The sequence below is a fragment of the Eucalyptus grandis genome, chromosome 6, assembly GCF_016545825.1.
Source record: "Eucalyptus grandis isolate ANBG69807.140 chromosome 6, ASM1654582v1, whole genome shotgun sequence".
Classification (NCBI taxonomy): Eukaryota; Viridiplantae; Streptophyta; class Magnoliopsida; order Myrtales; family Myrtaceae; genus Eucalyptus; species Eucalyptus grandis.
Window position 1 is genome coordinate 11,995,609 of NC_052617.1, and position 21,886 is coordinate 12,017,494.

The window sequence follows — 21,886 nt, forward strand, 5'->3', positions numbered from 1 at the left end:
ACTTAATTTAGAAGTATTGTTGAAGTGCTTCCAATAATCATCATTACTTAAAATAATCAAGAATCCTTTGAAACAACAAGAAATTAAGTCACGATCATTGTATACAGATTATATATAGCACGGAATCACTCTACAGAATATACACGTTAGATGGAGTGCTTATTTACTATGTTGACAAGCACGTAATGCAAAATCATGGAGCTCAGCCCCTTTATGATATAGAATATTAATTTTTGGTGAATGAAGTGAGGTAATCTTATTCAAACTTTAGCCAATCTTCAACCGCAACCGCCCAAATAGAAAACAAATAAATAATATTTGTCTCTAGACAACCCATCTACGTGCATTCATAACGAAGGTATATATTTCAACGTTGTAATAATTATTTAACAGCAAAACGCTTGTTATATTAATGGAACATTTTCATGATCTCTGCGTGTAGGGTTTGGTTTGGTCTATTAATAGCTCAACCCTGAGTTCCAGCATGAAAATCTAATATATGCAATATACCACCTAAAGCGTATACGAATTGACTCCATATCTTGCTGAAGATTTTCTCCAACTCCATTGCTTGAGCAATCTTGACTTATGTCATTAGAAAAACTTATCTTTTTTCTCCCATGAAATTGCTTTTGCACCCCATAAGTCCATGAAAAAGCACGTCATGTTCATTAATTTGTCATCATACTAAAAGTAAGTTCAATAATGGAGAAAACAATTACGTGAAAGACAGGTCCCAGTAAGCGAAAATAAGATGTATGAAAACTGAGAAGTTATTGTCAAGCGTTTCCTTAATCGAGACACTTGACATCTATCGGTGCACAAGGCCAATGCGTGCTTACATAATTCCGTTGACAAAAAAGCTGCTCGGAGCAGCATCATACAGAGACGACATGATATGGCTACTGTGACCGTCTCTATCTTCGTTGTTGCAGCCACCGAGGTACGCGGTAGACGTCGTCGATGACGAATTCCAAGTGAGGGAGCTAGACATAGGTGACGAAAGAGATGAGCCAAGCCCGAAATTTTGGACTTTGTTGGCGTCGTTTGATTGAAAAACATGATGTCCTGACGAGAAATGGTCAAGATTGGAACGACAGGAACCGTCAAATCCGTGGTTTGGCACAGAAACTGAAGTTTCGGCAATGTTCATGTACTGATGTTGAATATCGCCATCAGCTTGCCAATAGCTTGACACAGGGTTTTGGTGGCAACTTACGAAATTACTAGCGTTTGATGGGGGAATTTCGCTAGCATTATTTGAGTGCATGGGTCTGTTTTCACTTAGGAAATGGGAATTATTTGGTGGGTTATGGAGCTGGTTTGCCAGTAATGAATACTGGAACTGATCTAGAACTTCTGGGGTAATTTCTTGGACATTTTGTGTCACTTCTGGGCTTTTGAAACTTGAAGAGAAGAGAGTGGCAGTCAAGTCTAGGAAGTCCGGATTCATGGCATATCCATTCGTGTTGAGAGAGCTCGGTACGTTGATGAATTGAGAACAGTAATGAGCGTGAAGAGAGGAGGTGAGGATGGAGGACAGATCTAGAAGATCGAGGCGTGGGGAGTGTGTCACCGGGTCGATCCCCATTTTAAGTAGCCTTTTCTTGATGTGGGTGTTCCAGTAGTTCTTGATCTCGTTGTCGGTCCTCCCGGGCAATTGAGCCGCGATAGCCGACCACCTGTTCAAGAAAATGAAACTTTAGTGTTGACCAACATATCGAAAAAAAATATATCCCCCGGATATGGTATATTGTTCATTGAAAAGGAATATAAAAACCAGAAAGAAGAAAGAGAGGTGGGATTTTATATATGATTTCAATTTGATTATTTGCACGAGAATAGAATTCGCAAACGCTTTCTAAAGTTATTTAAAAAAATCAAGAAGTCCGCAAATTAGGTAATCCACGGAAGCATCCCTGAAAATTGCAAGATAATAAGTAATGGAAGGCTAGAGACCGTCTGCTACTACATGCTACAGAGTGCTGTATCATATCGAGAAAATGAAACTCTTATGTATGCTCTTACTTGTTCCCCAAAACACCATGCAACTGGATGATGGTCTCCTCTTCCTCGAACGTGAACCTCCCTCTCTTGATATCGGGCCGCAGGTAGTTCGTCCACCGCAGGCGACAGCTCTTTCCGCATCTCCTGAGCCCTGTCAATCGCATAAAGGGAAGCTTGATAGGTCAACTATTGTTCAGGCTGCAACACCAACAATCATATGGACAGCGCAAAACAAGTAAATATCACTTTGACGTCCCGGTATCATTACACGACTTACCTGCATTTTTCGGAAGGGTCCGCCATTTTCCGTGCCCGTGCTTCTGAATGTATTCGACCAGTTTCTTATCCTCCTCCACCGTCCACGGACCCTTCTTCAATCCATCCTTGTCACAACATGGAGACTTGCCCATATTGCGTGAGAAATCTGGCTCTTTTGCGATCAATGCTGCAAATAAATATGAGAGAGAGAGAGAGAGAGAGAGAGAGAGAGAGTCTTGGGGGTTCTCGAAAAAGAAGTGATTTGAGGTCGCTGATGATTAATGGAAGAGAAGCGGTGGGCATATAAATAGGAGGGGAAAGGAAGTGAGGATAAGGTACAGGGATAAGTCAATGGGATTTGGTACTTTGGAACCGCCCTTGCTCACCGCTAGAGAAGCGTGTCTTCTCTCGAGGAACAAGTGTATACTAAGTATTCTAACTCTTGAGGACTGTTTATTTAATTTATTTATAGAATTCGTCGATTCTTTACCCATAATTTATAAATGTTGTCACTCGTACCATTTTAATTTCATGACAGCCAATCATAGCTCATTAATTAAGTAAAAAGCACCTGAATGAGAGCTCACCAAATATTTCTTCGACCAAATTTTGTTTTCCCACATTGTCATGCTTCGATTAGTTTACTAAAATTGAAGATCGTGGGTACCTACCCAAACACAATTTCTATGGAGTCATCATGTAGTGCTTCCATGACACGTGTTCTCAGCGCATCCTAAATTCTCAGATCATATAATATGAGCTTTGCGTGTAAATTTATCCAAATCAAGAGCATAAAGGCAGTCAGACCACATTTGAAAATTTCCTCAGTATCTCGGCGAAGAAAGGGAAAGGAGGAGCGGGGACATCGTGCTGTGTCGAACGGTGAGTGGTGGGTTCGCACCTCAGCGGGGACCTGGCTTCTTGTCGCTTAGTCCGATTAGACCACACGTCGCGAAATCAAAAAAGCGAAATGACGCCCACGCAGGAACGAATGACGCGACAGGATTTTGCATTTTCTGGCACGTATCGTAGTGAACAATATGGTGCCACGTAGATGACTGCTGATGTTTACCCTAGATGCTATAAGGCAAATAGCACGACGTGCGTTTCAAATCATAAGCAGTGCATGGCTCGAAGGGAATTACGGCTCCTTTTCACGTCGATGCACATGACACACGGCAATGGAAAACTTCGGGACACCGTCGACTGGACTTACCTAGACCATTACATCACTTGGATTATATGATAGTTTGGACTTGTTCATGCAATTCTTGAAGAACATATTAATCTAAAAATCACTAGTAAAATATTGTTATTGACGGTATAATTGGAATTTTCTTTCGACACACTACTTTTTTCATAGTTAGCTATTGATTATATGGGAAGATTAGATAAAAACTCGACGATTATTACCTTGAAATTAACGAAGCAATTCACTTAATCAGTAAGAGATTGAGCACATAAGTCCCTTTTCACATTCATTTCCTTTCCAAATGTGATCACTCATGAATTTTTCCTATGGAATAGTCTTGGATTCCTTTTGCACGTTCATTTCCTTGATGTGATGATTCATGAAATTCTCCTATGCAATAGTCTTGGATATTAAATCCTTCGTTCCTATTTTCGTCCCAACTGAGAGGGCCCGACGACATGACCTGCGAATCCTGTTTAATGCGCCCGTTGAATTCCACTTTTAGGCCGCAGAAAATTAGGGTACCGAAATGACTTAAATAACAGGCTGAAACAGTTTTTCTACTTGGATTTATTCACGACTCCATTTCTCGTCGGCCTACTCTGTATTTTGTCAAGGACTCTCGGCTACGCCTCTCTCCCCAGGAGGAAATACGCACGCGAGCATTTATTAAACTATACCGTATTTTTCAACAAGGTAGGGAGGTATCGCTTTCAGCCACTTCTTTACTCTTTTCTTTTCTCAGCACTCGGAATGAATCTCTCGGGACTTTGATTTCGGTCCAAGCTCGCTCCCATCACATGATCTAGACATCTTTACCGAGAAGGACTCCATCTGCTTTTTGCCATTTCAGGTTAAAAGTCTTTTAGGACGGTGCACGCGTTTCATACCCTCGATAAATCTGGTTCACGCACTCGACATAACAAAGCACGCATTTACCTCGTTAGAGCATCGACGCGAGTTATATGCTCGGGCAGTGAATAAGTAACACGTGGTGTGACTTTAAAAGCCCTCCCATTCAAATCATCACCACTGCTTTCAACCTTAGGAAAAAACTCAATTTTGGTCCGACTCCAAAGTTTTCAAATCAAAATGGAGATGTGCATCTTTCCAACTAAGGATGAAATGAGAAATGCCTAACGAAAAGTCTGGTAATATGACAGGCCGATGCGCAGGTCTATGGCTGTCCACATTAAAAGCATTGTACTAAGATTCATTTTGGCTGCCAGATGGGATTGACAAGGATGCAGAGGGCGACCCTGGCCATTTAATATCAATGCCCACCTAATTTTTCATGATGGGAAAGGAAGAACATGACAAGGAAAAAAGAACGAGCCCGCAAGGAGAGAGAATTGAATCCACATGACCATTGACCATCACATCCATCTCCGATGCATGATTATTTCATCTTTTTGTTCTCTGACCACTGTTATACAGCATGGTTCTATGATTGCTCAGTCAAAGTTCAGTTCGAAAGTCTGCCTTCACATCCAGTTCTTGAAAGTGCATTTAATATAACGTGGAGCATGAATTAGTACATGAAAGTTGGGAGAAACTGTTGCTCGAATTCAGTACACGAAATAAATTGAACGTGGACTCACAAAGATCTGACGGGTTAGATTTAGTTTAGTATGCGTATTAGAGGTTTCCCGAATGCTTGCTAGCTGATCAAATGCTCCGAGCCAATAGATCTTATCGAGGAAGATGAGTTGGCGCGCTTATTAGAGGTTTCCTCTAAGATAAAAGCTTGCCATGTGTTGTAACGTGTAATCTAGGATGCGAATTCAGCGCTACTTGCCGGCTTTAGCTAAGGATTATCTCTGGATCTACAGCAATTTCCACTGTTCTGTTCATCCTCCGAGAATAGGAACTCTAGCTGGATCTGAACAGCTTCGAATCATCAGTGTCTGAAGGCAAGACATGAACTTAATACCGGACTAAAGACTCAAGATGGTCACGGCATCATGAACGGCGATCACTATTGCGCATGTTCTCTTCCTGGAACATTTGGCAATACAGTTTTCAACGTTTTTAAGCATCGATTCGTCTTTTCAACACATCAATTGCTCCTCAATTTTCTCTGCATAAAATTAAAAATATATACCACGCATGTTTATGCACCAATTGACTATATACACGCACAGACATAAAACACGCATTGCTCCTCAGTCGCCTCTAGGCCTAGCCTACTGTTTTGCCTATTTCGATAGAACATGGGTATGCCACGTTTAAGAAAGGACATTCTCTATATAAGATCATGTGAAATCTTTCACATGTCCTATTGACTATAATGGAATGTGAGCATGTCTCAATTATTGTGTAATTTTTATTTGAAAAGCTATTATTTATCCTAATTTTATGAACTCCAATTAGAAAAGGACTACAAATTCCTCCATCCTGATTGGAGGACATTTTCCCCCGACCAAAATTGAAGGCAAATATAGGCCATGATAGAATATCTTAACGTTGTTCCTGCTTAAGGGTTCCAACAATAAATTGAAGTCAGCACAAAATCTATATGATTTTTTTTATCTACTATAGTAAGGTAAAATTATTTACGGTCTAAGTTAATGATGACCCACATGAAGGATGACCTAACATGAAGAAAGTAAAATATGAGTTCTTACCCAATTCATGAGCTTTGCAGGCTCTTCCCTAGACTTCCGAGTAGCCCAATTTCTGCACTCGTGCACCTGGGTTTTTAAATAATAAAAAAGTAAGTTTTACGTCGACCTTTTTGGAAGTTATTAGACTTACCCGTCATCGGTTCAAGGTAAGGAGTTGATTTGATTGAAAAGTAACTAGATCAATGTATAAGACATCTAATCCACGTCAAAATCGGTTGCCATTTCTCTTTAACCTACAAGTCAACAAAATAGTTAACAAACCAATCGTCTTAGTTCTACCAGTGTCATATTTTATCCATATTATATGAGTGTCTATCTTACCTTTCATGTCACAGCAGTATGACCGAATTTTCATATATTTATGCGTGGTATATTTTTCTTTTCTTTGGCTAACATGCAAAATAAACAAGTTTCAAGTTTTAGCTTTCTATTGGGATTGTGAGTGTCAGAAAGTTCAACCCAAAAGTTTAATTTAATAGGTGAAGAGATGTGTGATGTGGGATTGCTTATAAACCTAATAGTCAAGTGAGGTGTGATGTGGGATTGCTTATTTATGACCGAAGATGCTAGAGATATTTATGAGATTTCTCATATCTCTCATGATTGTGCATATATTTAGGAGATTCTCTATAATTAATTTAATTATCTTAGATAGTCATCGAATGAAGCTTATAAAAAAGCTATATATGGAAAAAGTGTCGTAAAAGTCCTAAAAATTTTGCATTTGTGTCAATTTAGTTATAAATCTTTTATTTGTACTAATTTAGTCCTAAATCTTTAATTCAGTCATTTTCAACTAATTTTTGCCGAATTTTGCTGATGGGGCATTAATCAGTTGACATTGCACGATCGGTGTTGACATGGACAATTTTTAATAATATTTTAATAGTTTTGAATTTTTTACATTTTATTTTTATTTTTATTTTTCCTTTTATTTTTTATTTTTTCTTTCTACTCCTTCATCCTCTAGTCGGTCGGTGAACCTCGGCAACCAACCAGAGGTGATGGTTGGCAAGGATGAGGTCGACCTCATCAGCCTTTAGAAAGTCTCGTTGACTGCTAGCGAGGCTCGAGCCCTCACTAAAGGCCATGAGGGTGGCCTTACACTGGGCTGGAGAGGCTTGCCCTCACCGGCCATGGGCAAGGATCAACCTCGTCAGATTCGGCGAGTTCAACCCTCGCCAAAGGCTAGGTGAGTCTTGACCATTGTCAGCCCAAAGCGAGGCCGCCCTTGGGCCCTAGGCGGCCTCGAGCTGGCCTAGCCAGAGGCTAGGCAAGGCTCAACCTCGCCTGATCTAGCGAGGTCAAACCCCAACCATGGCCAACAAAGGTGAGCCTCACCACCTAGCACGAGGCCACCCTCACGGCCACTGGCAAGGCTCGCCAAAGGTTGGAGAGGTTGACCTTGACCTCACTAGCTGTCGCCTTTGGCTAGTTGCTGAGGTCTGGCGACCGGCTGGAGGAAGGAGGAAGAGAAGGAAAAAAGAAAAGGAAAAGGAAAGAAAAAAGAAAAAAATGTTAAAATGTTATTAAAAGTTGTCAACATTAGTGTTGATTGTGCCATGTTAGCCAACCGGTACCAGTCAGCAAAATCCGGCTAAAATTAGCTAGAAATGATTAAATTGGCACCAAATCGAAAGGTTTAGGATTAAATTGACACCGGTAAAAGGTTTAGGACTAAATTAGTACAACTACAAAAGGTTTAGGACTTTTTTAACACTTTTCCCGACAATATACTCTTCATTAGAAAATACATAAAGTATAAAGAACTTCTTCAATTCTCTCTTTTGAATATATTTCTTATCTTGGTATCAAAACTAATAGGTGCACACCCAAGTCCACCCAACGCACAGCGAATGCACACCAAGTGCAAATCTCATATTTCATGTCATGGAATAGTACTACTAATACTATCCCTCTCTTAGCATTAATCACTAATATTGCCCGTTCTATTTGATAGCTAACACCGACTAGTTATGTTGTCACATAATCTACAAAACCTTGTAATCAGAGGAATGCCCATCGAGTTTGTTCATAATAACACTAGCCACATTGACCGTGTTTCTCCATGATGTGCATAATAACGCCAACCATAGGCCATGTTTCTATCCACAAAAGAACAACATGACTAGACTCGTCGTCCTCAAATTTGATTCGTACTAGCGACAGCTGCACTAATTGTATTTCTCCGCCAATCCACAGACAAACATCATAAAACCTACCACGACAACCTCTTGCCACGTGGCATATAGCTACTGCAACACAATGAGCAGTGTTAGCACACTAACCAGCTTCAATAGGCATTTTTCAGTTTTTTTTATCCAAACTCAAGACTTTTCACCATGAGTTCGGGGATGTTAGAGATATTTAAGATATTTTCTAATGACATTTAGCATATTTTCCCTATTTTTCATGATTATGCATATAGCTAAGAGATTCGCTATATCACAATTATGGATGTCTTGATTAATCGCACTTGATTTGATTACCTTAGGTAGATATCTAATAAAGTATATAAATAGGCTCATGTATTATTCATTAAATAATTCATTGAAACATACTGAAATTTCACATTCTCACTCATTTGCATATTTCTTACCAATATAAGAAATATATACAAAAGAGAGAATTGAGGAAATTCTATATGTTTTTTACATTTTCTAATTGACGAGTACATGAGCCTTTATTTATAGATTTTATTTTATGACTATCTAAGGTAATTAAATCAAGTACAATCAGTTTTTTTTGTCCTACTCTATTCCTACTTGATTCCTACTCTAACACTCACTCTTGAACTCTTGGATTGCCTCTTTGCAAGGCGTAGAAGCTTAAACCTACACCTAAAATTAAATCATCCCCACCCTAACTCTCCTTAAAAGATTGGGATTGGAACCCCTCACCTCACTCTTCCCATGTAGAAAGGATGGCCATTGTGGCAAATTCTAGTAGTTAGTATGCTAGTTGAGGACATGCACAATTAGGGACGTGGAGAATCTTTCAAATATATGCACAATCACAAGAACTATGGAAAATATCCTAAATACCTATATAAAATAACTTAAATATGTCTAGAGTGGATATAAGCCAACCTGAGTTTGGATATAAAAAAAAAAAATCCCAAATTGCTTAGTGGGTCATCAAAGCAGTTAAGTATGCTCCTATAACTTAGTGTGCTGAAGAGAGAACCATTTTTGTGTGTAGTCATACCTATTGTGCAGGCGACATGATAGGAGGCTGGTAGTGAAGAAATCCACCTAGTGTTGTTGGCTAATACGACTGACGTTATTAAAAAATAGATCTGAGGGTGGCAAATCTAGTGGTAATGTTTGCCTGTGGACAGAAACATAGCATGTGCAGCTAATATTGTTACAAATACCATGGAGAAACAATGTGGCTGGCATTATTATGGAACAAACTTGAAGGCCACTTCCTTAGATAATAGCACTCTACAAACTATGCAACAACAGAACAAACCAATGTTGGCTATCAGACAAGAAGGACAACGTTGAGAATCAACGTCAAGAGAAGGATATTATTAGTTATTAAAAAAGAAGATGACATGAAATACAAGAATTGCACTTGGGTGTGCACTATTGTGCACTAAGTGCATATCGCACCCGGTACACCTTAGTATCATCTAACTCTGATATCAAGATAAGAAATACGTGGAAGAGCGAAAATGTGGAATTTTTGTCTATTTTTATGTATTATCTAATCAAAAGTTCATGAGCCTATTTGTAGTATTTATAAGATGACCAAATCAAATATGATCAATCAAGATATACATAATATACATAATCATGAGAATTTTAGAACACATCCTAAGTATCTCCAATAGTTTAAGCTCTCACTAATTATCACTATATCACTACAAATCATTTCAACAAGTAAAAATTTCTTGAATAAACAGAGCATGACAGGGTTAGTTGAAAAGTACACATTTGGATCTACAACCTTAATCTCCATGAATTTCGATGATTATGCGAATTAGTAGAATACGATCCACTCAATCCTTTTTTGGGGGATCAAAAATCCACTTAATTCTTTAAAGAATATCATTAGAGAGAGTGATCTCAACATTGATTAACCATGTCATCAACGTGGCATGCATGGTGCATGAGGCACTTTCTATAATGTTGCTTAAGCAACAAAAGTCAACCCTAGAGACAAGGGTTTTTAGTAAAATGCTTCTTTATTATGTACTGAGATACAATGCCCACTAGCTCTGTTTAGGTAACCAAACAGTTTTATAATGCTTAGTTAGTTAGAGATATGTGCCCAAAGCCGTATTGGAGAATGCAACGCGAAAACAGGGTCGTGTTTGAAAGCGCACACACCCTACCATTTTACTAATCTAAAGAGCATTATTGCTTTTTCTGCCGTTAGAGAAGGGAGAGGATATTAATAGCAAGTTACTAATGATCTAGAAGGAAGTATTGTTAGGTGGATTAGTTGTGTTTTTGAGTGTCACGTGACTAAGACGAAACCCCCTCGTAGTTTGGCATCTTTTACTTAAATGGACAAAATATGCGGGATGTGTTAGAATTCAGTGCACATTCCCAAGGAAATAGAGAGTAAAAGCGAGAAAGAGATTTTGAGATACAAGATTTTATCTCGATTCACTCTTAAATTAGAGTTACATCTAGTAGAAGATTCCACTATAATTAACACTCCACACTACTATGTTATATTTCTCAATTACAAGAGAAAAAGAGTATATATGTCCAATAATTATTCATGGGTCCAAACTTAAACTACCAATAAAATATAAGCTCAAATAATAAAAGTCATCTGGCAACTTGGGGGTTCTACCCCCGCAACCCCTATCAGGTTATGCTCGAAACCCGTGCCATCCCATTGATAGAGAGTATGAATTACAATCACTAGATACTAAGACTAGTTTATAATACTTATATGTGGTGCATTTGTCTCATTGAAAAGCTATGATTTAGAAAATATTTTCCTAAAATTGATTATTTGCATTGCCTAGAAATATTAGTCTCAACAATAATTTATGCCTAGACATTTTAGTTAATGATTAAGATATTTTTATAAATTTATATTTTATAAGCTTTATAAACGACTAATTCTAAGATTAATGTTTTACAAATTGCTCGGGCAAACAAACGCCACCCGTGCGAGACCTACCTTCTGCGGTGTATTTAAGAATTTTTCCTTGCCCAGAGTCCACCCAAGAGCACTTTGGATGTCCAGTTGAATTCAGTGGAATGCAAAGCAAATGGGCAACCTTATTTTTTAACGTAGGCGATGGATGTAACTGCCTCCATAAATTTATGCGATGAGATCATCCCGACCTCAGCATGAATGTCTCGCTTCAAGTTTGGTGGGCAAAGCCGATTTTGTATCATACGTAGATGCCTACTTAATTAATGCTCTCAATGTAGCTTTCTTCCAGACGCTTAGTTCTAGATTATATAATATAACTCGCAAGAAAAGTTCCCTTTGACTCACCAAACAAGTAAGAGCCATCGGTTGCCGACCTAACCTTGCCATTATCAAACCGGGTTAACGTGATGTGTGCGCTTACTTCAACATTCTATCAACGCCTGAGATTTCTGTTCGATTGCATCGGATCCGACGATCTAGCGGTCGCATGTTGTGGTTGTGGATAATTCCTGGTTACCATCGAATAGATAATACTGGTTATTTTTTATGCATGACGACCGTAAATGTGTCGTGAGGTCAAAGGCGCCGCCCCGTCTCCATGTTTGCTCTAGGGGAAACAGTGACACCTGCTTTCATGGAGGATTTAATTAGTTCTTCCTTCGTTCTTGAAGCTGATATCATTGGCCCTTTCGTATCGAGTCAATTGCTTCCGCTGTCAGGAAACTAGGGTTCCGCGAGGAAGAAGGCGATTAATTAAGTATCCGAATGGTAGGTGACTTGACAAGGTCTTCGATATTTAGGAGATGGTTGGAATCGATGTTTAAGTGATGGATATATTACATGAATTAGTTATGTGTGGATGATCGAGATTCTATTTCTACAGGGTCGACTTTAACAGACGTATTGTAAAGTTTGATTGGCACGCATCTGCTGGGAATTAAATTGCGAATTCGCCAATAATGAGTTGGGCTCTCATGCAATAAAAGAGTGACCTTTGATTCCAAATGCAACATCATTGTTAAAAAATTTATCGCCAAATCATCTGCTTAATTTTGCTTAATTTTTAGCATATTGCTAAGTAGTTGTTCGCTTCTGAGGTTAAATCATGAGCTATCATCGTTCTACAACACTACATGTCTAGGTAACTAATTAACATACACTAGGGTACGATGATGACAAAACATTTACAACGGAAGCAATTGACAACTTAACGAGCGGACAAAATTGAGAAACGACTTTTGAAGTTGAGCTATTTTAGGAATAAGATTTGAAAGATGAGGTTGAATTTGACGATAGACCCAAAATTCCAAGCTACTTTTGGTTATGGGGCCAATCTAAAATTAAGTTTTTGAATGAGCCGATGATTCTTCATCTCCAGTCATCATCACGCTTGCTTTATATGCTCCATTGTCCGTTCACGGATAAATTTAAGGAAAGTTGTATATTGTGTTTCTAATTTTTTTTTTATATTGTTTAAAATGTATTAGTATAACCGCGTCTGTATGCAACATGTGTAAGTGTACGTGAACTAATTTTTCTCGTTGAATACCTTGAATAAAAGATAGGCCCAATTCCTTTCAAAAGTACCAATATTATCTCAAGCTTCAATTATGGTCCGAACTTTTTTTGTCTAAAAAAAAGTACAAATTTTATCTTGGATCCCAATTATGACCCAAACCTTTTTTGCCTCATTAAAAAACACTAATTTTAGCTCGTATCTCAATTCTAGTTTGAATTTTTTTTTTCCTTTTGTGAGAAAACACTAACTTTCAATTGATACTCAAATCTGGCTCCCATTGAGTTTCTATTGAGTTTCCCGCCGAGTACAGGTGCAATGACGCATTGAACCTTTAACGATATCATTGAACAAAAACTTGACAGGAGAGGGATTTGGGTAACGACTAAAAGTTGGTGTTCTTTTATGAGATAGCAAAAAGTTTGAGCCATAATTGGAGTTCGACCTAAAGTTGATGTTCTTTATGAGACCGAAAAAAAAGTTTCAGCCAGAATTAAGGTAGGCCCAAATTTTGCTTTTTTTATGAGACAAAAAGATTTATGATAGAATTTGGACTCGATCTATTAAAGAGAATTAGGTCATTAAAGTTATGAGATTTTGATGTTGATTAACGGGAAAAGCCGAAAACATACAAATTACAGTTGAAGATACGCGAACATGAATTGTTAGTCTCAGGTCGAATCGGTCCAAGGCTATTCTCAAGCTTTGCTGGGTCCAGGAGGCGAGAACAGAAGCCTAAGCCCCATAACTTTCTATGTCCAAAAGTCGACCACAATATGCCCATGGCCCACAGATACTCTGAAAATTGAAAGGCCCATGATCTTCTCGTCTAATAACACACTGGCATAATCAATCTTAAGGGCCAATTTTCAAACCGTAACTAGTTTCTTGGCCCACGCTTTTCATGAACATGTTTGTATTCTCGATGGAAAATAATGTAAACGATCCATGAACTTTCACTCAATGTGTAATGTCCTTAAAATTTTAATTTATTCAATATAATCGATCAATTTTTTTGTATATGTTCAAACTAGTCCCTAAACTATATGGATATAAGTTTATAGAAGTCACACCTGAGTCTCTAGAGGCCAAACTCAGGATTGGGTGCTCCTATCGAGTTCTCGGTAGTTATGCTTGGGCACCAAGCTTCGATACCCAAGCCACCGGGTTCAGGCCTAGGTCCACAAAAGTCAAGTCCGAGTTTCTTGAGGCTGAGCCCAAGACCTAAGTGCTTGCACTTGGGTTCTTGGCCATCATGCCCTAATACCCAGCTTTTGTACTCATATCACTTGCACCATGGCTCGGCTCCTTGACGGTAGGGCTTGAGTCCACAACGTCAAGCCCAAGTTTGTGAAGGGCGGGGTTTCATGTTCCTGTTGGTGATGTTTGGGCACCTTACTCCCTCGCCAAAGTCGCCAACGGCCGAGCCTAAGTCTCCTATGCTAGTGCTCCAGGTTCTAAGTGGCTAGGCATAAGAAACCCCAACTCCTATAATTGGGAGCTTGGCAGTTGTGTATTGATTATATCACACAAATAACAGGTGTTTGTTTAGATAAGGTTCCATTCGTTTTACGAAAAATAACTTTTCGAATTTTTTTTTTTTGAATATTTCAACGTTCGTTTAACAGAAAATAAATTGTTGGGAGAAAACATTTTTCATGTTGAGAAAAAAGTCTTCTAAATTAGAGAAAAATATTTTCTATTTTTGAAAAGTGGAAAACATTTTTCTCATTTAATTTCTTTTATCTCACACTCTATAAGCCTTCATTTCCTCCTCATCCTTCTTAATTCGATTTTTTTATTTTTTTTTTTTTTTCCTCTTCCTCTTTATTTTTCTATTTTATATTTATTTTAAATTGAATCTATAATTATTTTCCTTTTTCTCTCCTTTTCTTTTTCTTCTTCCTTGGTTGGTCACCAAGCATGGCGTGATCGTGCGGCCATAGGCTAACTCCGGCCTCACGCCCAAGGCCGGATCCGATGAGGGCGAGACTCGAGCTCACGGCCTCGGCGAGCTCGAGCTCGGCCAATAAGCAAGCCCCGTCCATTGGGGGCAAACACGACTCACCTAGATCGCCCAAATCTCGAGCTTGTCGAATCTGGCGGTTGCATCTTGGTCGGCCCGGGCAACCGGCCATGTCGAGGAAGAAGGAGCAAGGAGGGAGGAAAAGAAAGAATTAAATTCGATTTTAAAAAATAAAAATAAGTAAAAAATCAATTTAAAAAATATAACTTAATTAAAATTAAGTTTTTTTGGTCAATTAAAAATATTAAAATTTATTCTTTTGGTAATTTTTCCCAAAAAATCAAATTAGATAACGAACAACGGAAAACATTCTCCACGCAAATTTCAAATTTCAACTAAATACCAGAAAATACAGTTATTTTTTTTGGAAAATGATTTCCTAAAAAATATTTTTGGAAACGTAATATTTTCCGTGAAACTAATTTCCCTAAATAAAATAAAATTTCCTTTCCATACGATGGAAAATAATTTTCAGTTCATTCTCATATTTTAGCCAAATACCAAAAGTATTGTTGTTTTCCTGAAAAAACAACTTCTTGGATAATATTTTTCAAAATTGTCAAAAATTTCTACAAAACAAACGCGTCATTGATAAACTAATACCGGTTTTATAAATAGCATCCTCAAGCCCTTGTTGATCGTACCGTAGTAAACGAAGGAATGTTTGATTTTTCAAAATATTAACGATGCTCTTCACCGGGGCTATCGCGTGTATGGAAAATTGTTAAATTTCTTTGTTTGATTATTTAACAAGCGTCCCAAGCCCAACGCATTTCTTTCTTCTTCTTTTTTTCAACAGAATCCAATTACGGAATTTATAATATTTTCTCTTATTGCGGCGTCACCGGAACCTAATCCAATTGCAGAAAGTATATTAACTTTTTATTTTCTCTTATTGCGGGCATCACCGGAACCTAATCCAATTGCAGAAAGTATATTATTTTTTGATTCAGAATAACTTTGAAAGAATATTTTAACAATTTTAATATCATTATGTACTTGGGCCGAACTCCTTTGACGAACCTTCGCCGCGAGAAATCTGAAATCGCCTTTTTTTTCCACTTTGCTTCTTCGCCAAATAGATTCCGCCCCAAGCCGACGGTCAAAACGCGGGCGGCGACTTCTTCACGGCGACGCCCACGTGGGGCAATCCCATTCGCCGCGCAATTATTCTTCTGCCGTGGGCTTGCCCGCGCCTGATCCCGCACCCCACGTTCCTTAGCGAGGGAAAATTTTCCGTTACGCGCAAGCAAAAGCTCGCAACGTTCCTCAAGCGAACTTTCCTCCTCCTCCGCATCGTCGCAAAAGGAAACTGAATCGTCGTCGTCATCAAGGATCTGCGCCAGGCGGAATCCGTCAAAAACCCTAATTTGCAGTCACCTCTCTCTCTCTCTCTCTCTAGCCTGCCCCGCCATTGATTGCTCTGCGAGTTGTTGACGAGCGGGGAGCGAGGAAGCTGCATTCCTCTTGTCCTGTCCTGTCCTGTGGCACCGCGTGGAGGCAAGAGTTCTCGTTGGAGACGGCATTATAAGGATCTCCATCGGAACTTCTTCTCCACCAACGGTGCTTCGCGCTCGCTTTTTCCGGAATCCATTATTCGGCCGCTCGAATCTCGCGCTCGACCTCTCCGGCCTTTGCCTTTTCGCCGTCTCTTTTCCAGGTAAAGCAGATGCGCATCTTATCTTCCGCGCGGCCTTTAAATGTGCCTGGCCACGCATGCGGCCTGATCAGGCTCTGCTTCGCGGTAGTTAGAATTCGGAGAGCTAGGTCGAGCGATTTGAGATCTTTTCTGGCTTGTTTCGAGCTTGTCATGGAGTACCGGGGCAGAGCTTCGTTTCCTTTGCCCCGTCGTCCTTTGGAATCGCCCTCGGGATCACGTTTTGCTGGGAGCGGTGTTAGGAGTTCTGCTCGGAATTTCGTCCTTGAGAGATTGTTTAAGGCTCCGAGCACGTCCGTGTATGTACAGATGGTGATTAATGAGTCTGCATACGTCTGCACTTATGCTGTCGGAAGCCCGAGCTTACTCGGAATTCGTTTCTGTCCGTGACGAGTTCGCCGGGTGTTGCTGTCGTTTTGTCTGGAAAATTGATAATCTTCACTCTTTCCGGAGTCGTCTGATAGTTGACGCGCATTGATTAATGCTTCGGAAGAGAGTGCTTCTATACTCATTTGAGATAGAATTACTTTCTGATGCATGCTGCAAATATCAGTGGAAGAGAAGCCAAGTCATTGACTTGACTTGTCCCCAAATTGAAGAGAATGATGATATTCGTGGAAGATAAGTCAAGTCATTGAGCAAATACTTGGCTTATCCTTAATTTGCTCAATGACTTGGAGAATATCATAATTCTGTTCAATTACGTTCAATTTGCTCAATGATTTCAGTGGAAGATAAGCTAAGTCATTGAGCAAGTTTCACGTAAGTCTTCTTCAGGGAAAAAAAAGAAGAAGGTTTTTTTGAGATGAGATTTTCAGAGACTAACAAAAAGTACTTTATACCACGTAATTTGTTATTTTGGTTTTGATTTCCAACGTTATCCTCTTTTACTACTTCTCTTTATTTCTTTCCAATGATCCTTTCCCCAGGGATGGAAGATACATGTCTCATTCGGATTTTCTCTATGAATGACAGAGTTCTAAATGATATACTGACTGTATGTAGTGTTTCTTATGAATTGCTCTTTTGCAGCTTGAAGGTTGTCATGGATGATAAATCTGAGGAAGTCTTGCAGGATTTCCGTATACCTGATTACATACTTGTACCAGGATCTAAGGTTAAAACTGCTTCCCATATACCCTCATGTCCAGTGATCGCATTCATAAATACTAAGAGTGGTGGTCAGCTGGGGGGAGAACTTCTCATCACATACTGCTCTCTTCTTAGTAAGAATCAGGTAATTTTCTTTCTGGCCTTTGCTAAAGGGTTCTAGAAAAGGCACCTGAGTCTTTGAACAATATTATTGACCCCTCATCGGTATTATTTTGTCTTACATCGGTGTATCTGAATTATCAGGTTTTTGACCTAGGAAAGAATTCTCCTGATAAGGTGTTGCATCAACTTTATGCTACTCTTGAAGTGCTGAAGAGTACAGGAGATGTTTTAGCTGGAGAAGTTCAGAAAAAATTGAGAATAATTGTAAGATCATTTTTTAGATTTGAATTAGGCCTGAAATCTTCATTTTCTTGTTGTTACAGGTAGGAGCATGTAGCTTGTGCTACTCTGGTCTGCACATGCCCTTATACAATATTTTAGCTCTTGTTCTTACCCACTAAAATGATGTCATCAGGTTGCAGGTGGAGATGGCACAGCTGGCTGGCTTCTCGGGGTTATCTCTGATCTCAAACTACCCAAACCACCGCCTGTTGCCACCGTACCGCTGGGAACAGGGAATAATCTTCCATTTTCATTTGGCTGGGTATGCCTTTAAGTCTTTTTTCACAGATAAAGCAATAAAAATAAGAAAATCAAAACGGCCGTTGTTTTAGTTGTCATGCCAATGATTAGTCTTGCCTTGTGGTGAAGGCTATGAATGGCTACTTGACTTAGTGTATAGAGGACATTATTTTTTATCTGTCTTTCACGTTTAAATGCTTGGGAGATGAAATGATTTGGCAATAAGAATGGAAATCAATTTATATGACCTAAGAATAAGAAACTTTCTATCTCGCAGGGAAAGAAAAATCCTGGGACAGATAGGCAATCTGTCCTGTCGTTCTTGAATCAAGTGAAGATCGCAAAAGAAATGAAGATGGATAGGCAAGTACTTCCTCTATGACATGATTCTTTTCATTAGGTCATTAGGTATAAAGGCTTCTATGCCATCGGGGATGTGGACTAAAAGTTTCATTGTAATTGACTTATAAAGGCTTGCTCAACTACGATTAAATAGCTATTCTAAATGTCAGAAATACCCATGATGGAATTTATGGCATTAAGAGATAATGTTGTTTCTTTTCAGCTGGCACATGATCATGAGAATGAAGACTCCAAAACAAGGTGCATGTGACCCTATTGCTCCTCTCGAACTACCGCATTCCTTGCATGCATTTCATCGTGTCTCGGTGACAGATAAACTGAACATGGTAAGTTTATCCATATCTTGCACATGTAAATTTCTCTTTCAATTTTTTGTCATTATCTCTGATTTATGTAGATGCTCAAATTAGCCTTCTTTACAATTGCCTGTCTGTTTCTGTAAAATCACAGGAGGGGTGCCACACATTTCGTGGGGGATTTTGGAATTACTTTAGCATGGGTAAGGAAATCCATTACCTCGTTGACTAACAATCTACTCTGAAACAGATGAAACAAAGTGCTAGCAGTAACATAGACCTCAAAAGTGTTTGGTGGAAGTCCAATGAATCATTGCTTTTGCCCAGACATAGTTGATGTGTTTATGTGTCTGAAACTATCATTAGAAGCACATACAACACTAATTCAATGACCATATCTGACCTGCTTTTTCAATGCTCTTGTGCAGACAATAATAGTTATCTTTTGTATGTCCAAGACTATCATTAAAAACATATGGAATACTAAATATTTTCAGGTGGAATTGGTTCAAATCTCATGTATCTGTTATTTAGAGATTTCAAGAGATGAATCGATAAATGCCATTGCCTAACAAAATTTAGTCTTTGGATTCCCACAAACGAATAGGACTAATTTAGCAATGATCTTGTGCTGTACAGGAATGGATGCTCAAGTATCATATGCATTTCACTCAGACAGGAAGTCACATCCTGAGAAGTTTAAGAACCAGCTTGTTAATCAGGTAATTTTCTATTCCTCATAGCTTTATTGTTGATAACAAACAGATTGCTGCATAGGCTATGGTAACTGATTGGACTAGGACTTAATATTTTCATTTAGTTATTTATCTGTGTGATAACTCGCTAGAGTTATCAAATATGCACAACAGTCTTGTCAAGCAATGAGGGATATCACACTATGACCATCCCAGCCAGCTGATTCTGTGGTCCCGTATGAGGAAAACAGTGGGCAAGGTTGATTATTCATTGATAGACCGCAAGTGTGGTTGAGTTGTCTCACTGATTATGCAAATAGAAGATTGTTCTAGTTGGGGTTATCCATCAACTCAGATCAAAACAAACATATCGATGATTGCTTTCTTTACTTGTTCTAGGACCGAAGTAAACTCTCTCTCTAAATGCTATTCTTAAGAAACTCTTCTGTTTTTATGTAGTATTCCCGAGAAGTGTTTTAACTTTTCTTTCACTTTTGGCCTATAAGGCCATCATGTATGAGCAAGACTTCATCAGACTTTCCTTTTCTTGGGTTTCAGACTACTTACTTAAAACTTGCTAGTACTCAAGGATGGTTTTGTCCTTCGCTTCGTCATCCTTCTTCACGGTGAGTCTTTTGGAAGAATACTCCACTCTGCTCACAGGTTCTAGATCTTCATGGAAAGAATGATATGCTTTCACATTCTACTTGCCTGCAGGCTGGGGGCTTTCTACTTTTCTTTTAGTCATCCCATATAAATGGACATCTTTTTACTGAACTCATGTCAATGCAGGAATATGGCACAGTTGACAAAGGTGAAAATAATGAGAAAACACGGCAAGTGGGAGGACCTCAACATACCTCACAGGTTGTTTACAAGTACCATATATAATTATCACAACAAAAGTTGTTTGTATCATTCGTGTTATTTGTGTTGCTTATAAGTGTTCTTTGATTTTTTTCATGGTATTGCTGATTGCTACTTCATTTTTCTGATTTCTCGAATTGACTCGTGATGTCTACTGTACAGCATCAGGTCTATTGTTTGCCTCAACTTGCCTAGTTTTTCAGGCGGACTCAACCCTTGGGGAAATCCAAACCAAAGAAAATCGGCTTATGTAAGTTCAATTTCTACTTACTAGAATGTCTTGTTTATATGCTATGTTCCAACAGTTTTGCCATTCTACTGATCTTCTTCACAAGTATTTATTGAGCCCTCTTTTTGTTGTTTGAACCTTCCAGAGAGACTTGACTCCTCCATATGTTGATGATGGCCTTCTTGAGATTGTCGGTTTTAGAAATGCTTGGCATGGCCTTGTATTGCTTTCTTCAAAAGGGCACGGAACTCGTCTTGCACAGGTAGAATTACAATAAAATCTCTCTCAAGCTGATGTTGCATGATCACAGCATGAGTTTGTTATGCATCAATTTATCATAATCATTTTGGAATGTCATTGGCATACAGATTTTAAGATAATTTAGAATGGTGCCTGCTCTCGAGCATGCCTCGTTACATCTTGCTTGGTTTTGTTTTTGTGTCCTTGTACGTATATTCACATTTGCTCTCTAAATTCTTGATGTAGACAAATAGAGTTCGCTTCGAGTTCCATAAGGGGGCGGCAGATCACACATTCATGAGAATGGATGGGGAACCTTGGAAACAGCCCCTACCAGTCGATGATGACACTGTTGTTGTTGAGATCTCCCCATCTAGCCAAGTAACAATGCTAGCCACCCCACTTTGCCAGTCCAAAAGTATACATGACCCCTCTTCCCCCACGGTATGTCGGGACAACTATGACAGCAGCAGTGAAGAAGAATGTGGAGAAGACTGGGAAGAGCGAAGGAAGTTTGGTGCTGCGGACACTTTCAAAATTCCAGATGGCGTTGAAATTTCTCATCTCAGTTAGGCATGGATTTTGAGTTCTTTGGTGGGATCTCCATTTACATGTAATTGTCCCCCTAGTCGATGATTTGACTAGTCTTAGGATTCTGTATAGTTCTGAGGGTTCACCTTGTTGGTATTCCCACGTGAGAGATTCATCATTAACCTGCTAATTTGCTAACCTGTAGTTTCTTGAGTAAAGGCCATATAGTCATGTACAGCTCCTGGCTAGTAATCAGATTCTGGCCCTGACTTGACCGATTAGTTCTCACTTGTTAACTTCATTGTTTTGAGTACATTGATGCGTGGCTGCTGGGTGCAGATGCGCCTGCTTGAAATGTTCAGTTTGGTGTGTTCTTTCTGCCATCTCAAACTGCAGTTCCTGCAGATTCTCTAATGATTTCACTTGGAACTAGGGAAAGAAAAATCTGGGTTATATTTTCAATTTCAGCTTATTTTATTGCAATTTGATGACCTAATTCTTACCGTTAAACCTCATGC

General features: G+C 39.1%; 2 protein-coding genes across 3 annotated transcripts; one reads left to right on the forward strand and one right to left on the reverse strand.

Moving 5' to 3' along the window:
- Nucleotides 1-646: 646 nt before the first annotated feature.
- On the reverse strand, nucleotides 647-2,526 carry LOC104448388 (transcription factor MYB41). Its single transcript, XM_010062186.3, has 3 exons — nucleotides 2,285-2,526; nucleotides 2,029-2,158; nucleotides 647-1,682 (listed from the first exon to the last, which is right to left on the reverse strand). Exons 1-3 carry the CDS (start codon nucleotides 2,415-2,417, stop codon nucleotides 839-841), a joined length of 1,107 nt encoding a protein of 368 aa, XP_010060488.2. The 5' UTR covers nucleotides 2,418-2,526; the 3' UTR covers nucleotides 647-838.
- A 13,478-nt stretch (nucleotides 2,527-16,004) lies between these two features.
- Nucleotides 16,005-21,729, forward strand: LOC104448390 (diacylglycerol kinase 5). 2 transcript variants are annotated; one of them, XM_010062188.3, is made up of 13 exons: nucleotides 16,005-16,413; nucleotides 17,443-17,647; nucleotides 17,767-17,889; nucleotides 18,041-18,169; nucleotides 18,425-18,510; nucleotides 18,713-18,836; nucleotides 18,961-19,009; nucleotides 19,446-19,528; nucleotides 20,060-20,127; nucleotides 20,294-20,368; nucleotides 20,531-20,618; nucleotides 20,743-20,859; nucleotides 21,084-21,729. In XM_010062188.3, exons 2-13 carry the CDS (start codon nucleotides 17,456-17,458, stop codon nucleotides 21,408-21,410), a joined length of 1,461 nt encoding a protein of 486 aa, XP_010060490.2. In that variant the 5' UTR covers nucleotides 16,005-16,413; nucleotides 17,443-17,455; the 3' UTR covers nucleotides 21,411-21,729. The 2 variants fall into 2 exon arrangements, with proteins under 2 accessions (XP_010060490.2, XP_010060489.2); XM_010062187.3 differs by lacking the exon at nucleotides 16,005-16,413 and adding an exon at nucleotides 16,497-16,709.
- Nucleotides 21,730-21,886: the final 157 nt, after the last annotated feature.

Excerpts from the sequence above, each read along its gene's own strand:
- LOC104448388 (XM_010062186.3), bottom strand. The coding sequence starts at position 2,417 with ATGGGCAAGTCTCCATGTTGTGACAAGGATGGATTGAAGAAGGGTCCG. Across the intron at positions 2,159-2,284 it reads GACCCTTCCGAAAAATGCAG|GGCTCAGGAGATGCGGAAAG; the intron begins GTAAGTCGTGTA and ends TGCGATTGACAG. Across the intron at positions 1,683-2,028 it reads CATGGTGTTTTGGGGAACAA|GTGGTCGGCTATCGCGGCTC; the intron begins GTAAGAGCATAC and ends TTTCTTGAACAG.
- LOC104448390 (XM_010062187.3), top strand. The coding sequence starts at position 16,564 with ATGGAGTACCGGGGCAGAGCTTCGTTTCCTTTGCCCCGTCGTCCTTTG. Across the intron at positions 17,890-18,040 it reads AGAAAAAATTGAGAATAATT|GTTGCAGGTGGAGATGGCAC; the intron begins GTAAGATCATTT and ends TGATGTCATCAG. Across the intron at positions 20,860-21,083 it reads ACGGAACTCGTCTTGCACAG|ACAAATAGAGTTCGCTTCGA; the intron begins GTAGAATTACAA and ends TTCTTGATGTAG.